Source organism: Bos indicus x Bos taurus, chromosome 1 (assembly GCF_003369695.1).
Source record: "Bos indicus x Bos taurus breed Angus x Brahman F1 hybrid chromosome 1, Bos_hybrid_MaternalHap_v2.0, whole genome shotgun sequence".
Lineage (NCBI taxonomy): Eukaryota > Metazoa > Chordata > Mammalia > Artiodactyla > Bovidae > Bos > Bos indicus x Bos taurus.
In genome coordinates this window covers 18,475,970-18,493,831 of record NC_040076.1, presented here as the reverse complement: position 1 = coordinate 18,493,831, position 17,862 = coordinate 18,475,970, and the positions used below count along the sequence as shown (strand labels likewise).

Genomic DNA, 17,862 nt, shown 5'->3' with positions numbered 1-17,862 from the left:
GGAATAAATGGACTGTGATATAATAATCCAAGTAAAAATGATGTGATGAGAGAAAGACAATGTTAATTATTTTAGCTTTTATTTTGATGCAAGGGCAATATATAGACTTGTGCTAGTTTTCTGTTTAACTAGCTTATTTGAGAGGATTGTACAATCAGTTTAGTCCAGGCTTGTGACATGAGCTTACAATAAATATATTTTATTATGGGGAAAATATTAAGGATGTGCTCAAGATGGATTGAAAATGCATTTGGATAGAAAAATAGCAAAATGATTGAGATGCTGATAATAGTGACCTATCCTGGAATTAGATAACTTATAACAATCTATTTCAAACAATACCCTACTTTGTGTAAAAGTTTATTTCACGTCTCTTCCTAACTTTGCTTAAACATTATATTACATGATTTGAAATATAATTTCTTTAAATAAGAATACGATAAAAATAATGATTAAGAACAAAGAAAATAATGATGTCTGTGAAAGAATAACTGTTGACAATAAAATCAGAATTTATTATTTTATAGTTACTTTGTATTGTAAAGATTAGTTTTTGCTTTTTTTTTTTCTGTAGCATTTCAGTGCCTTAGGTAAGAATCAAGACTTTTATAAATTATTATTTTTTTAACTCTCAATTTCCATGCTTCTTAAAGTGAAATGGGAAAACTGCCTGATTTTCATCTTTGTTTCTGGAAACACTCTAATGTAGAAAACTTTGTATCCACTCTGTGAACCTTGGCACCCGGGCATACACCCCTGGGCGATTAGGCAGTGCACATTGATATCCAAATGACGTCACGCCAGCCAGGAGCCATCTGTTGTTTTCTTGGCACATGAGTGGTCCGCCTGAATCCCCCTAAACAGTAAATTGCCAAAGAAAATCATCGATGTGTGGTCAATTGATATAAATACATATATAATTGTTTAGCAAATAAATCCAAAACTGAAGATCAAAAATATGATTTCATTGCAAGTCAACTATGAATAGTCTCATCGTCACACTAGATCAAGAATGAGAACCTTTAGCTGGTCAGTAAGGACACAGAAACTGTGACAACTAAAACAAAATTTGTGTGTAATTTTTTGTGATTCACTTTTATAGCAAGCATTCCCTTTAATTATGGCATTTTAATGGGTACCAAGAAACTTTCCTGGGAAATCCCATGGACAGAGGAGCCTGGTGGGCTACATTCCATGGGGTCTCAAACAATTGGGCATGACTTAGGGACTAAACAACAAAGACACTTTCTAAGGCACAACTCTGAGAGCATCCCAATCAAAATATATGTTAAAAGCTAATCTTTTTATTAAAGGAGATATTGATCTATCCTAAGTATTATGAGGGACTTTGTGGAAAGACAGTCATTCCACATTATGTGCTTCAGGATGACTAAGAACTCACACATAAAATTGATTTTAGTTCTCTTGAGTAGCATTAGGTTTTGGTATTAGACAAGCATAATCAGATTTGAAAAAGTAATATTTCAATGGAAATAGGTACATTTATAATATAATTTCTAGTGACAGGTACACATGTTTTCATCTGAGATTTTAATTGATGTAATTTTATGTCTGTAATTTTAACAAATATTAATTATAGCAATTCCTAGTTATTTACATAGTTTACTTACACATGACTGTTCCTGTGTAATAGAAAGGAATGTAAAGCAAATGTATAATACCATTATTTAATGACAGAGAATTGACAAATATTTTCCCACATTAATGTGAAACATATTTTAATTAGCCTTTCCTTTTTTATATTTATGAAGGAACATAAACCCCTGTATGCTGTGGTTGAAATCACTGGTACAATAGAATATTTCACACAAGCTTATTTAAAAAATTATCCTGAGAGATTTTTTGCCTGATTCTTGATTACCTTTGAAGCCTACATATAAGGGGAAAAAATGTATTTAGAAAATCACCCTTTCTCTCCTGGGTGCCGAAGAGCATAAGTCATATTGGCAACCACTGGTTACTTTCTTTTCTAAATGTAACAAATGCACTCAAGTTGTTTGAAGGCAGAGCTTATGATTTGATTAATACTTCTACATCCTCAACCCTTAGTCCATAATATAGGTTCAGAAATATTTATGGAACAGTGTCAATTCAAGATAAGAATAAATACTGACTCTAAGTTATATGTGACTTATAAATTAGTAAAAATAAACTCCAACTCTTTGGGTACTTTCAAAAGGACTCATTTGGTTTTCTTCATATTTTCAAAATAATTTTCTAATAGATGGTAGAATCCAGATGTTGATTACATGAACAAGGATTTTAAATTACCCAGCACAGACTGGCTCATTTGCAATTATTTGAAGAATCCACCAGCAGGCTTGAGGCCAAACAGCTGGGTGGTCCGTCTGGTTGAGAGACCTACGTCTGGGGCTATTTCTTCCCATCATCAAACTGCACCATGTCAGTTCCACTGTGTAACTTCTCTTTGCCTTTATTTTCTGATTTATTCAATGAAGGTATAATCTTCTTTCACTATCTCTGATGTGTGTAACTACTTCAAAAATATGAATAAAGGTTCAGAACATAAGGGCTCAGCTGGTAGAGATCCACCTGTATTGTGGGAGACCTGGGTTTGATCCCCAAGTTGAGAAGATCCCTGGAGAAAGGGAAGGCTACTCCAGTATTCTGGCCTGGGGGGTTGCAAAGAGTCGGACACGACTGAGTGACTTTCAATTTCACTTTCAGAACATAAAGTATTAACCTAAAGTGTGTTTCCACTGAGATGCTATATTTGTGAAGAAAACAAAAATCACTAACTTCTATGACTGAGAATCTGAGTATGAGGATTAGAGACCATTTTTGTTTGGGGTAGTGGTTCTTAAACCTTGGGTTGCATCAGAATCACTCCGGGGGCGGGGGGGCTTGCTCACACATACATTGCTGGACTTCTGCCTCTAGAGTTTCTGACTTAGTGGCTCTCTGGCAGAGCTAAGAATCTGCACCTATAACAAGTATTTGGGTGATGCTAATCTGGATTGGAGGCCACACTTTGAAAACCAGTTTATAGAATAAGGATCAAAATAGTTGGCAGAACAGGTTTGCTCTTTGTATGTCATTCACTTAGTTTTACAGGGACTTTTGACAGCTAATCACGGTGCCGTAAAATCCAAACAATTGTTTAGCAAGCACAAGCCTTTGGGAAACCGGAAGATATTCAAGAACGTGTGAATGACTAATAAGACAAATTCTTCACCACTAGAGGGGAAGAATATAATGTTTTGAAGAACTTAAATGATGTACCAATAATAACATAGGCATAATTTAAAATAATGTATCTTTGTTTAATCAATCTTCCTGTTTAACACAATATTAAAGTTGAACAAAGAAAATCATGTAATTCTCTTAGTATAGATTGAGTGGCTTTAACTAGAATGTGATCCCAGTTTTAACAAAATCTATTCACTTGAATAAATAGTATCTTAAAAAAAGAAAATCATGTAATCTCCAGACTATCAATTCCTCAATCATGACAATATTATGTTACAAAGAATTGTCTTGTGTGGGAGCTTTCTTACTTGCTAATGAATAACACACTTGACTCTGTAGAAACCAGAGCCAAACAGATTTCAGAGATCTGGCATGAGTTACTGGCTTAATGTAGCCCGAGCATCGATAGCGTCAGCGGTCATACTTTCTACCTCATGTGTGAGGGGGTCCGCTACACAACCCCCATTAACTCTAATTGAAGGTGTACTGCTGATTTCTCTTCTAAACAATAATTATATAAATCTCCCTCTAAGTGGCAATGTATCTTACCTTTAGCACACTTATCATTTTAAAGGGTAGTAGACATCAGAGATAATTTTTAAACAAGAATGCAATCCTATTCATCTTGAATGTGCAAGTGTTCATCAAAGCAGAGTAAATGTAAAACTAAGCTGAACATTTAAGATGACATGAGACATGGACTCAACTAGAGGACACATATGGATCTACCAGCTTAAGTGTCTAAGAAAGTCTTGTATCAAGTCAGATTATTATGACATATGTATTAATACGTGTTCATGTATATAACAAGTTATTTACACCTTAACAAAGTGAAGCCATTTCTGCACTGGATAAATTGCTACATTTTCATTTGTGAATTATTCATTGGCTCAATCTTGCTATCACGTTTAATCTAAGCCAGTAGATGTTAATACATTAATATTTTATTAATTTTCAAATATAGCAAACATGGGCTTCCCTGGTGGCTCAGATGGTAAAGAATTTTGCAATGCAGGAGAACTGGTTTGATCCCTGGGTTGGGAAGATCCCCTGGAGAAGGGAATGTCTACCCACTCCAGTATTCTTGCCTGGAGAATTCCATGGACAGAGGAGCCTGGCAGGCTTCAGTCCATGGAGTCACAGAGTCAGACATGACAAACCCTCACAATCCTGTTATCAGATTTAATCTAATCCAGTAGATGTTAATGCATTAATATTTTATTAATTTTCAAATATAGAAAACATGCCACAAAATTTATTTACACTCTTACAATAACAATTTTTACTCTTTTTGAGTGCCTACTTAGTGCCTTACATGTGTTACTGCTTTCAAAACTCTATTTAATCATACCTATGTGACTTGCCCACTCTCACTGGTAGGTTTTACAGCAAGGGTCAAATAAGTAGTTTGAATGTGGAATCCATGCTCTCATGGTTATTTCATGCTGTACCTGAGAATTAATTAAATTCTAAAATCTAGCAGAGTTTACTTTGTATTTGTTGAGTGTATGTAGATTTCCTAGAACTGATAGATGGCTACATTATTTCTAGGTGGTAAGATGATTTTGTTTTCCATGAGGGTTATTTTGTGGGTAAGAGTTTTCTCTGAAAGTCACACAAGTCAAAAGCTAATGATACTTCAAATACCTTGCATGCTCTCCAGCTTGGTTTTCATCCAGAAATTATTTTGGGTGACTGGATACCTGCACCAGACTCTGAATAAGGGTTGAGAATGGGAGAAGTATTGGCTAAATTTGGCCTACAGATCTGTTTTGTTTGTATTAGGGTTTTTTTTTTTTAAAGAATTGGAAATCTGAAAGTAAATGCTTCTAACTAAGGTGTACCTCTCCAGCCCACCCACCCCTATAGGCCCACTCTATTTCACTTGGCATTTGGACACATTCTTATTTTATGCCTAGTCTCTAAAAACATCTGATTTGTAACTCTTGTTGTTAAAATTAGCTTTGTTTCTGACTTGCTCAGGTCTACCCTGGAGGACTATTCAGATAAGCCACAAATAAAAGTGAAAAGTCACAGTTTTGTAAAAGAAGAGATACTTAAGATCCTGGTGAGTTCTGTACTCCCTGGTCATAATGAATGATGAGCTCATCATGTAGCAATGCTTTCTTGAAATTGAAGGTGAGCAGTTTTACATATTTACCTGACAAGAATCTACCCCTCCTGCTTCGTAGCCTGCACACACCATATTTTCCGTAATGTTATATTCTGGCATCTGTTGTTGACATTTCTCATTTGATAGAAGGGGAACGTCAGCTTCTTGCAGTACGTCTGCAGTAGAACCTGTTGGAGATGGATAATGCAGCCAGCCAGTCAGAAGTGATCAACATGCATCAGCGAATGAGCCACCATCAGTCTTATTTATTTCAACAGTTCCCTCTCATTACTGAGTACTGTGTGCATATACAATGAAACTAAATGCTAAACCCTGTACTTTAAAGCACATAATAAAGCCCATCTGCGGATTTTGCCAAATGAGTGACAGTAAAGCACTTTCTTTAGTTCCCAAGGGTTAGCAGGGATGGTTGACTGGACTAGACAGTCTTTGGGTATTTTCAGTAATTTCAAGTGGTGACCACATGGTTCATGGGGAAAAAAGCCCACCAACACAAAAAGCTTCATTCATGAAAATTAGCAAAGGCTCAGAAATCCAGAAGTGCTTTTCATCTGCCACCTGAATAGGTGCTCCCTTATGATGGTATTCAGCTCCTTTGTGAGCAAACAGGTGCGAACTGTGCAGGAGACAAAGCTCAGAGGAACTGTGCCCTGGTCTCAGGGCAATCAGCTTGTCATCCATGTGCAGAGAGAAAGGAGGCATTGAGTAGCAGAGCATACTTCCATGCTTTTTACAAAATGACTCATCCACTGAAAGCCTGAATCTTTGTTTACTGAAACACCAATCCCAAGAGGGATGTGAAAAAAGCAGGTGTCTAGTGCCCTAGAAAAGGTACATGATAAGCACTTTCCAATAATTAGCAATTCTATTTGGTTTCTCAAGAGAGGCAGAAAGTTGAAAATCAGCTAGCGCATGTGACAGCCAGTGTTGGTGTGACCTCATTTCCAGTTACGTTTTGTTGCCACACTAAAAGATGAGAAACAAACATGTGTGTGTGTGTGTGTGAGATTTAGGTGCAAAGCAATGTGTAAATAACCCAGTGGTGTGTTTGTAAATGTTCAGTAACTGGTTTTCAAAAATGAAGACAAAGCCCCAACATGTATTGTCTGTCAATGTGCCTGTTATAAGCACTCTAACCATGGTCAATTTCAAGGCATCAGTGTGACAGTGAACATGAAGTTGGGAACTGATTCCAACTGGTGCCAGTGACTTCAGAGGCTGGATGACTTTTAAAGTTTGACAATGGACTTTAAAAAGTGAATTATAGAGGTTATGATGGAGAACTTTCAGCATCTCACTGTCATTTATTCTATGAAGATGGAGTATGGCCTGGTAGACTTAGTTTTACGATAAAAATCAAAGACAATTTTGCTGCTTGTCAAGAAATAAAAAAATTGGTTCGCTATATGATAAAACTTTTTAAAAAGTTAAAAAAAATTTGAGCAGTGGTCTTACAGTTAATACTTGTCAACATGAGTTATCAAGAGGACAATTGAAAATATACATGTTCACACAGAAAAAACCCACACAAAAATGTTGGTGAAATTATTTTAATTTTACTAGTTGCCTTGATTTAATCAACTAATACTTCTTTCTTTTCTTTGTAAGCAATATGTTCATAATCTTCTTAGAAAATTAATTAGTATATTATATTCAAAGGGGAAAAACTGTTATTTTAGAAATAGTTGGAAACCCTAAGACAAAGTTTATAAAATTCGTTAAAATTGCCATCACCCAGGAAGTATTTAAATATGATTTCTTTATTTCTAAGTGAAATTGATCTCAGATGCAGATTTTTTTTTTTCTTGGCTCCATACCACTCCCAGAGTCTTTTCTTAAGTCAATTAAATGCATATCTTTAGTAACAATAAGCAAATCTGAACAAGTTTACTCAACTCTTAAAAAAATAATTTCTTATGCAATAAAGTCTTAAATTTTGTTAGTAGATAATTTGTTTTTAAAGAGTACATTGTAGTCATAAATGTCTTTTAGCTTGAAGTCTGATAGAAAAAATATCTAAGAATCATTTTTACTCTTCAGATTTCAAAGTTAATAAGTCATGACATTTTTCAAATGGAGGAAATAGAATAATAAACAGTCTTTGACTTCAATATACTTTCCGGGCAGCAGAAGCAAAGCATTTCAGCCACATAACGTAATTGCAGTGGAGAACCTTTGTTGGAACCATCAGACAATGATTTGACTCACATATTATACTCTCTCCTACAAGAAGTAAGGATATTTTTACTGTGCATCTTTTGCTTTTGGGACCTGCTCCTGTCCACAAGATTTTGTGCATTTTCATCTTAAATGCAATTAGGATTTTTACATAAGATGGCAATGACCTGTTGTAATTCTAGAGACCAGGTTTTTCCACCTGACAATAGTTCTTTAACTTTTTGCTTAGCTATGAACGAATGGTCAAATTATCCTACATGGAGTTAACTCCCATGAAGAATTTTGAAACCAATGAAACTTGCAGTTACATTTATGGGGTATGAAGTACTAGAATGCTTTTTATTTTTAAATGCTTGATTATTTTTAATATGGGCATGTTTTCTTTGTTTGGAAAGCATGCTATCAAAAAATGCTAGTGAGCCAATGGTTTATTAATTTATAGTCTGTCAGTAGGTGGAATCAGCATGTTGAAAAGAATTTCCTACTCATCTTTACATTTATATGATTAATTTATATGATTTATCATGTAAACATTTATATGATAATTTATGTAATATAAATTATATTATTTCTATGATTAATACAAACACTTTCATTGCTTTGGGAAAAGTAGTAGTTAATAACTTGGCTTCTTAAGATACAAAGCCCAGAAATACACCCATGTATCATGGGTATCTTATTTTTGACAAAGGAGGCAAGAATATACAATGGGGCAATGACAGCATCTTCAATAAATGGTGCTAGGAAGACAGCTGCATGTTAAAGAATGAAATTAGAATGCTTCCTAAACTATACACAAAGATAAACTCAAAATGGATTAAAGACCCAAATGTAAGACCAGAAACTATAAAACTCTTAGAGGAAAACATAGGTAGAACAGTTGATGACATAAATCAAAGCTAACCCTCTGTGACCCACCTCCTTGAGTAATGGAAATAAAAACAAAACTAAACAAGTGGGACCTGATTAAACTTACAAGTTTTTGCATGGCAAAGGAAACTATAAGCTAGTTGAAAAGACAACCCTCAGAATGGGAGAAAATAATAGCAAATGAAACAACTGACAAAGGATTAACTTCCAAAGTATACAAGCAGCTCATACAACTCAATGCCAGAAAAACAAACAACCCAATCAAAAAGTGGGAAAAAGACCTAACAGACACTTTTCCTAAGAAGACATATATAGACGGCTAACAAACACATGAAAAGATGTTCAACATTGCTCATTATTTGAGAAATGCAAACCAAAACTACAATGAGGTATCACCTCACACTGGTCAGAATGGCCATCATCAAAAAGTCTACAAAAGAACTGCCTTATGACCCAGGAATCCCACTGCTGGGCATACACACTGAGGAAACCAGAAGTGAAAGAGACACATGTACCCCAGTGTTCATCGCAGCACTATTTATAATAGCCAGGACATGGAAGCAACCTAGATGTCCATCAGCAGATGAATGGATAAGAAAGCTGTGGTACATATACACAATGGAGTATTACTCAGCCATTAAAAAGAATACATTTGAATCAGTTCTAATGAGGTGGATGAAACTGGAGCCTATTATACAGAGTGAAGTAAGCCAGAAAGAAAAACACCAATACAGTATACTAACACATATATATGGAATTTAGAAAGATGGTAATAACCCTGTATACGAGACAGAAAAAGAGACACAGATGTATAGAACAGTCTTTTGGACTCTGTGGGAGAGGGTGAGGGTGGGATGATTTGGGAGAATGGCATTGAAACATGTATAATATCATATATGAAACGAGTCACCAGTCCAGTTTCAATGCACGATACTGGATGCTTGGGTCTGGTGCACTGGGACGACCCAGAGGGATGGTATGGGGAGGGAGGAGGGAGGAGGGTTAAAGATGGGGAACACGTTTATACCTGTGGTGGATTCATATTGATATATGGCAAAACCAATACAATATTGTAAAGTTAAAAAACAAAAAAATAAAAAAAAATTTAAAAGAGTTATTATAAGGTCCTATAAGAAGAACTAAAGAACCTCTTGATGAAAGTGAAAGAGGGGAGTGAAACAGTTGGCTTAAAACTCAACATTCAGGAAACTAAGATCATGGCATCTGGTCCCATCACTTCATGGCAAATAGATGGGGAAACAATGGAAACAGTGACAGACTTTATTTTTTGGGCTCCAAAATCACTGCAGATGGTGACTGCAGCCATGAAATTAAAAGACGCTTACTCCTTGGGAGGAAAGTTATGAACAACCTAGACAGAATATTAAAAAAAACAGAGACATTACTTTGCCAACAAAAGTCCGTCTTGTCAAGGCTATGGTTTTTCCAGTAGTCATGTATGCATGTGAGAGTTGGACTGTGAAGAAAGCTGAGCGCCGAAGAATTGATGCTTTTGAACTGTGGTGTTGGAGAAGACTTTTGAGAGTCCCTTGGACTGCAAGGAGATCCAACCAGTCCATCCTGAAGGAAATCAGTCCTGAATATTCATTGGCAGGACTAATGCTGAAGCTGAAACTTCAATACTTTGGCCACCTGATGCAAAGAACTGACTTGTTTGAAAAGACCCTGATGCTGGGAAAGACTGAAGGCAGGAGGAGAAGGGGACAACAGAGATGAGATGGTTGGATGGCATCAATGACTCAGTGGACATGAGTTTGAGTAAACTCCAGGAGTTGGCGATGGACAGGGAGACCTGGTGTGCTGCAGTCCATGGGGTTGCAAAGAGTCAGACACAACTGAGCAACTGAACTGAACTGAACTGATAAGGTCCTATGAGCTTGAATAAAAATATACTAAAAGTCTACAAACAATAAATGCTGGAGAGGGTGTGGAGAAAAGGGAACATTCTTGAACTGTTGGTGGGAATGTAAATTGATACAGCCACTATGGAAGACGGTATGGAGATTCCTTATAAGACTAGGGATAAAACCACCATAAGACCCAGCAATCCCACTCTTAGGCATATATCCTGAGGTAACCAAACTGAAAAAGACACATGTATCCCATTGTTCATTTCAGCACTATTCACAATAGCTAGAACATGGAAGCAACCTAGATGTCCATCGACAGATGAATGGATAAAGAAGTTGTGGTACATATATACAATGGAGTATTACTCAGCCATAAAAGGAACACATTTGAGTCAGTTCTGATGAGGTGGATAAACCTAGAACCTATTATACAGAGTGAAGCGAGTCAGAAAGAGAAAGATAAGTATCATATTCTAACACATATATATGGAATCTAGAAGAATGGTACTGAAGAACTTATTTGCAGGGCAGCAATGGAGAAACAGACATAGAGAACAGACTTATGGACATGGGGAGAGGGGAGGAGAGGGGGAGATGTATGGAAAGAGTAACATGGAAACTTACATTACCATATGTAAAATAGTCAATAGGAATTTGCTGTTGGCTCAGGAAACTCAAACAGGGGCTCTGTATCAACCTAGAGGAGGTGGGATGGGGAGGGAGATGGGAGGGAGGTTCAAAAGGGAGGCTCAGACTATGGCTGAGTCATGTTGAGATTTGACAGAAAACAACAAAATTCTGTAAAGCAATTATCCTTCAATAAAAAACATTAATTAAAAAGAAAATAATTTGACTTGACGAGACTTCATCCATATGCTTTACAAAAATACATTTTTGTCACTTTTGGCTATATTCATTTCAGTGAGTATATCTTTTCATCAGATTGTTTATAATATTAATATTAACATTAGATATTGAGCTCGGGGGATGCTTGGATTTCCCTCTTATAATAATTATAGTTTTATAATATGGTAATGCAATTTGGAAATGAAATTTTTAACTATACAAAAAAGAACATACGAATATAAGCCTGACAGCGCTTTTAAGAGACATTGAGGAAAAGTGTTATAATATGAGTCTTTTGAAAACAGTCACAGGGTAGAGTACTAGCAAGCTTTTTATATTTTCTTTTGAATCTGACAATTTACCTTGATATATAAGTGCCCCCCAGCCAGCAATAGAACAAATTCTTCCTGGGGAAAAAACTTGATTTTCTTCTGGTAAACAAATAGGCTGTATATAATCTGGAAATATGAAAGAAAACAAAACAAGGACAAACACACATGCATTTCCAAAAGTTTTAAAAATCAATCCTTTTCAACATTTCATCGAAAAAAAACTTGTGTTTTCATTTTATGCTGCCTGGACATGTTTTAGACATCAATCTTAAGGGAAATAAGCATTGCAGAGCAGCACTTCTTTGAAAGTGGATTAGGTACCACTGGTGGCCTTTTAGGATCCCCTGCATTGTCTCAATTACTCTGCTGTAATGTACACATCTTAGTTCTGGAATTAGTCATACACATTCGATTTTTAAATCATCGTGGTACTTAATAGAATGTGGTGCCAGTTCTGTGAAAATCTTGGTAAGGCTGTTTTATCAGGGTTACTTAAGAGAAATTTGGGCAAATGTTCTGTGGGGGATTTTTCTTTCCCCCAATTATCCCCACATTAAAAAGGGTCTTAGGCGATTGTTTTACAGGGTACTTATGGAGGCATTAGCACAGCTTGCTGACTTTTTAAGCCCTTCTCCAATAATTTGCAAGCCTCCTAACATTTATTCAGCATCCGAGACATGTAAAACACAGGGCAGACACAAAAGTAGATAAAAAGATAGGCTCATACAACCAACGGCAGCAAGCATGTGCCTTTGAGAAGTGGTCTCCTACACGTGGGGCCTTCCCTGGTGGTTCATGGTAAAGAATCCGCTGTGATACAGGAGACCCGTGGGGAAGATCCCCTGGAGAAGGAAATGGCAACCCACTCCAGTACTCTTGCCTGGAGAATTCCATGGACAGAGGAGCCTGCAGGCTAAAGTCCATGGAGTCACAAGAGTTATACACAATGGAGCAACTAACACACACTCCTACACATGGAGACCAAGTTCCTTAGAAGCACAGGAATGCCAGCACTTTCTCCTGACTGGGGACTGGAAAGTCTTCAGAGTAAAGGTTGGAGCTGAGCAGAGCCCTTCAGGATAAGGTTTACTCTCTCAGGTGATTTCTTGTACCTTATTTACATTTTTGGAGGAAGCCCTCCATCTGCCATTTCATTAATATTACTGACTCTCTTTATGAATGGTGGCTGGGTGGTAAAGAGTCTACCTGCCAAGGCAAGAGACAGAAGAGACATGGGTTTGACCCTTGAGTCAGGAAAATCCCCTGGAGGAAGAAATGGCAACATAATCCAGTACTCTTGCCTGGAAAATTCCACGGACACAGGAGGCTGGTGGGCTACAGTTTATGGGGTCACAGAGAGTCGGAGATGACTGAGCACAGACACACACACACACACACACACACACACGGATAGCCATTCTCACTCCCTTTGCTCTTTGAACACATGGTCGTCTCACTTTGTCCTATTCCAGAATCTGTAGCAGGTGAACCTACCTTTCTTTTCCATGAGAAAGAGAGGTTGCGTGCAGTAGAGCATGATCTACCTTCTCTGGGTTGCTCCTTGGAGTTGACTGTTATACAGGACTCTGAGAGTTTTATTTTACTGGTCAATTTTCCAGAAAGCTGGATTTAAGCACCTTGATGAAGGTAATTTAATATGTGTCTCCCCATTCCCCAATTCCATTTAAATTATAATGATTTCTATAACAAATAACCCAACTTTTATGGACTATTAATACACTGGTACTGATAATATTTCAAGTCTGATCTTGAATTAATATGGTCAGATAAGATGACTAAAGCTGATTTCTCCTACCTGTGTAGTTCACTTTCATTTCAAGATGCATCATGGCGATGTCATTGTCCTTTCTCCGTTTATTGTAGTGTGGGTTTATGACAATTTGGTCAATCAACCTAGTTTCTATCTGAGGAGAAGTCAGATTTGATGCCATATGCAGGCCTAGCACTGCTTTCCACTTAGATGGCTCCATATTTCTCCTAAAGGTTATGAAAACAAAAGAAGAAGAAATTTCCCATCCACCACAGTTACACTCTAGAGAAATTCACAGTAGATATTTCAGAACCACTTGTTCATATCTTCAGGTAATCTTGCACTTCTCTGACGAATTCTTCTTTAAAAATATTTCCTTTAATTTCCAAATTGGCGAAGGAGTACATCAAGGCTGTACATTGTCACCCTGCTTATTTAATTTATATGCAGAATAAATCATGTTAAATGCTGGGCTGGATGAAGTGCAAGCTGGAATCCAGGTTGCTGGGAGAAATATCAATAACCTCAGATATTCAGATGACACCACCCTTATGGCAGAAGGTGAAGAGGAACTGAGTAGCCTCTTGATGAAAGTGAAAGAGGAGAGAAAAAGCTGGCTTAAAACTTAACATTCAAAAAGCTAAGATTATGGCATCTGGTCCCATCACTTCACAGCAAATGGATGGGGAAACAATGGAAAAAGTGAGAGACTTTATTTTTTGAGGCTCCAAAATCACTGCAGATGGTGACTGCAGCCATGAAATTAAAAGAGGCTTGCTCCTTGGAAGAAAAGCTATGAACCAAACTAGACAGAATATTAAAAAGCAGAGATATTACTTTACTGAAAAATGTCCCTCTATTCAAAGGTATGGTTTTTTTAGTAATCATGTATGGATGTAAGATTTAGACCATAAAGAAATCTGAGTGCTGAAGGACTGATGCTTTTGAATTGTGGTGTTGGAGAAGACTTTTGAGAGTCCCTTGGAGAGCAAGGAGACCAAACACCTCAATCCTAAAGGAAATCAACCCTGAATATTCATTGGAAGGACTGAGGCTGAAGCTGAAGCTCTAATACTTTGGCCACCTGATGCAAAGAACTGACTCCTTGGAAAAGACCGTGATGCTGGGAAAGATTAAAGGCAGAGAGAAAAGGGACAACAGAGGATGAGATGGTTGGATGGCATCACCGACTCAATGGACATGAGTTTGAGCAGACTCTGGATTGGTGATGGACAGGGAAGCCTGGCGTGCTGCAGTCCACATGGTCTCAAAGAGTTGGACACGCCTGAGTGACTAAACTGAACTAGATTGTGGTTTTCAACTTATGTTTCCCATTAGAATCACCTGTTTCACTTTTAAATAACACTGTTCTCCTTTCCCTATCTCTGATTTAATAAGTCTGGGATGGAGAGAGGCATCTTTAAATATTCATTTTTAAATTAAATCTCCATGTTGTTGGTAAGGTTTGAGAACTACTGCTATAGATCACATTCCAGTGTGGAGACCACCTCTTGGTCCAAGGCTCCTTCCAGCAACCACAGTAGCTATGGTAACAATGAAAGGAAGTTCAGCAGCACCTCCTGTTTAGGGGATCACTGAATTCACAGAGGTCACATAAACAATAAAACCTATTATATTTATAAGGTAATACATGAACTTGAGCAGTTTCCACACATAATGAACTCACAATTTTTCATACACAATGTTGACTACTGATAATGTACTGGTAAAGGATAACATTTGTATTATAGGCAAATTAAATTGGAGATTGTACTAGAATTTGAAAGTGTACAGAAATTCCTCAATGTGCTGTTGGTAGGCAACATCTCCATACCAAGAAATTACCGTTGGAAAACTGGTATTAAGCCAACTGAGCCATATTCACAATGAAGTGAAAATTCCAATAACTGTAATATAACAGAACTAGTCATTCAATTCTCTGTGGTCATAAATGCCTCGTTTAACACGGTACTTCAAATATTAGAATCCAAGTCACCTACAAATATATGTAAATATATAAAGGGCATGAAGTTATTTCAAGTCCATCTGTTATGTTTTTACCTATTTATTCATTACTTTGTGTATTCCTCTTAAATAATTACTCCTCTGAAAAAGCTGTATGTATTTTTACTCAGCATTTAATTTATATATTTACTTCATATTTACAAAAAATGCATCTTAAAATTGCCCCACTATTTTCCTACTTTGCATTTAATTGTATTTATTTATATATATCTTGCATTATAGTTTATATAACCAATGCATTATATTATTATTTATATGTTAAATTATACATACTAATCACTTATAGTTAGTATTATTTAGTAATGATAAGTCATTATTACTTTTGTTCATTTATTATTAATAAATTATTAAATTTACTATTTATAATTAAGTAGCCCATAATCAAATCACTTATAAATACTGAGATAAGTTATTTATTTAATAAATTATTAATTATTGATTTCATTATGAATGAGAATAAAGTATTGTTTATTAATTGGTATAATTGGTATACTAATTATTATACTAATAACACTATATTAATGGTATAACATTTCAATAATAATTATTAACATTTGTTCAAAGGAAGTATGACCCCATTTTATAGATTTCATTTTGAAATTGAGTACATTTACTTAAAAAATTTATTGTCTCCTTAAATGTTTCTACATATTTTATATTCAGAAAAAATACAAAAAAGTTCTCAGTGGTATATTCAATTTACTTGCTATCAATTTAAATCAATAAAACAATGCAGCTCGGATAAAATGCAGTTTAGTAGCTAAATTCCCAAATTATCTCTTTTGTATGTACTGTACTCTATCTGAGAACTATTGAAATAACACTGATATGAGAGAATTTGTAGGTAATGCAAAGTTTAGGAATCAGCATTTTCTCTCATTATTTTGGTATTTCAAATAGAGAAGCAACACAAACAACAAACTAAGATTAAACATGCATGTTTTAATCTTCTGGTCTAATGTGGCTTACTGCAATGTTATTCTGACATAATTCTTAACGATTTCTGAAATTATTATTGTGCTACAATGAATAGAGCCTCTCTTCCATGTTTCTTCCCACCATCTGTAAGCAGCGCTATGGGTAAGAAATATCTCTCCAACATGTGTCATTTGCACTTCTCTCTCATGTCCCTTCTGCATAACTTTCCGTGTCTGTGTAATTAACTTCCCCGGCATGAGCCCCACACTAGCACAAGCCAAGTAAAATGACTACGTCCTTTTCTCTGAGCACAAAGACCTGAGACTACGGAAGTCATAGCCAACGGTACTTAAATCTTCTGAATGACTGGAGAAATTTGCTAAAAATTCAGATTCCTACATTCTATCTTTAGAAATTCTAATTTAGAAGGTTGGCATGGGACTCAAGAATCCGTACTTTGTAATTACTATTGGTATATTGAGCAATACATATCCTTCCTAGCTTTTCCATTCATCCAGAGCCAAGAGATGGGGGAAGAAAATCTTCAGAGAAATCACTACAGACGAAGAAAGGGGACTTGGTATGTTTCAAAAATATTTTTGTTTCAAAGCATCTGTAATCTCACACATCAAGGAAAAGCTATAGGAGAGAAGACAGGTTGGGATGGGAAGAGTATATAACCCCACTGGATAGGCAGACCCAATCCAGCAGAGGCTAAAGATGGCAGAAATAGGGTATTTTTAGTTAGGGCAAGTGGGTGGAATTTCTGCTACGTTTCATCTTTGCCTGCTCTGTTCAAGCAAAGTGTTATTCTCAGTAGTGAGGAAAAGAAAGGCATAGGTTGAGATGAAATAGAAAGATGTGTGTTCCCGACCTCTGCAACTTCAAAGACTGTGCACCTCATGGCATATACCAGGTGCTCCATAGATGCAGCCCACTCTATGTTGCTCTGTCCTGGGATTAAATAACTTCACTAATGTAAGCATAACATTGTCCAGGGGACATCCCTGGTGGTCCAGTGTTTAGGGATCTGCATTTCCACTGAAGGGAGCATGGATTCTATCCCTGGTTGGGGAACTAAGATCCCATATGCCACTCGACATGGTCAAAAGTAAATATAAATAGTCATCTGATCTGTAAAAATCTTAAAAAAAATGTCCATTTGTAAGTGGGATTTTCACTGTGGTAGGAAGTAAATATGGTAAGATAATTATCGTACAGCAACGCAATATGCTAAAAGGAAAAAAAGATCAATGGGAACCCATACTATAAACTGAATTTTTTAATATTCTCCCATTTCTAACGGTAGCATAAAGCAACCTCAGCAAGTTTACCCACTGCCAACCCATATGTTTACAGAACTTTTAGTCTCTATTTTCATTCTCCATGAATGGAAAAGAATTCCTAATGGAATAGCCAATTTTCAAAGGCAAGAAAGAATTGGAATGCCACTGAAATGTGCTACTGTTGTCAGAGATCAGTAAAGTTTTCAAGAGTATCGGAGGTAATTTTAAAAGAACAAAGGAACCATATTAAATGGGATAACACTGGCTAGCTTTAACAATTTGAGCATCATATAGTAATCACAATAATTATTCTAGTTAATAAAATACATTGTTAATAAAGGGCCATGAGTCCATAAAGAAACTCAAAAGAAAAAAAGCCAAGTGTGTAAAAAGGCAGATG

The 17,862-nt window shown here is 36.3% G+C and overlaps 1 protein-coding gene across 5 annotated transcripts in view; it reads right to left on the bottom strand.

Annotated features, from left to right (window-relative positions):
- Nucleotides 1–62: 62 nt before the first annotated feature.
- The window catches only part of TMPRSS15 (transmembrane serine protease 15), a 143,387-nt gene continuing 125,587 nt past the window's right edge, over nucleotides 63–17,862 (bottom strand). For 4 of the 5 annotated variants that reach the window (XM_027545313.1, XM_027545442.1, XM_027545383.1 and 1 more), the window contains 4 exons: nucleotides 13,279–13,460; nucleotides 11,493–11,588; nucleotides 5,393–5,532; nucleotides 63–856 (listed from right to left, as the gene is read on the bottom strand). In XM_027545313.1, coding sequence (XP_027401114.1) covers nucleotides 701–856; nucleotides 5,393–5,532; nucleotides 11,493–11,588; nucleotides 13,279–13,460 — 574 coding nt within the window. In that variant the 3' untranslated portion in view covers nucleotides 63–700. Of the gene's footprint in view, nucleotides 857–5,392; nucleotides 5,533–11,492; nucleotides 11,589–13,278; nucleotides 13,461–17,862 lie in introns of those variants that run through there. The other variant, XM_027545460.1, reaches the window with a different exon arrangement.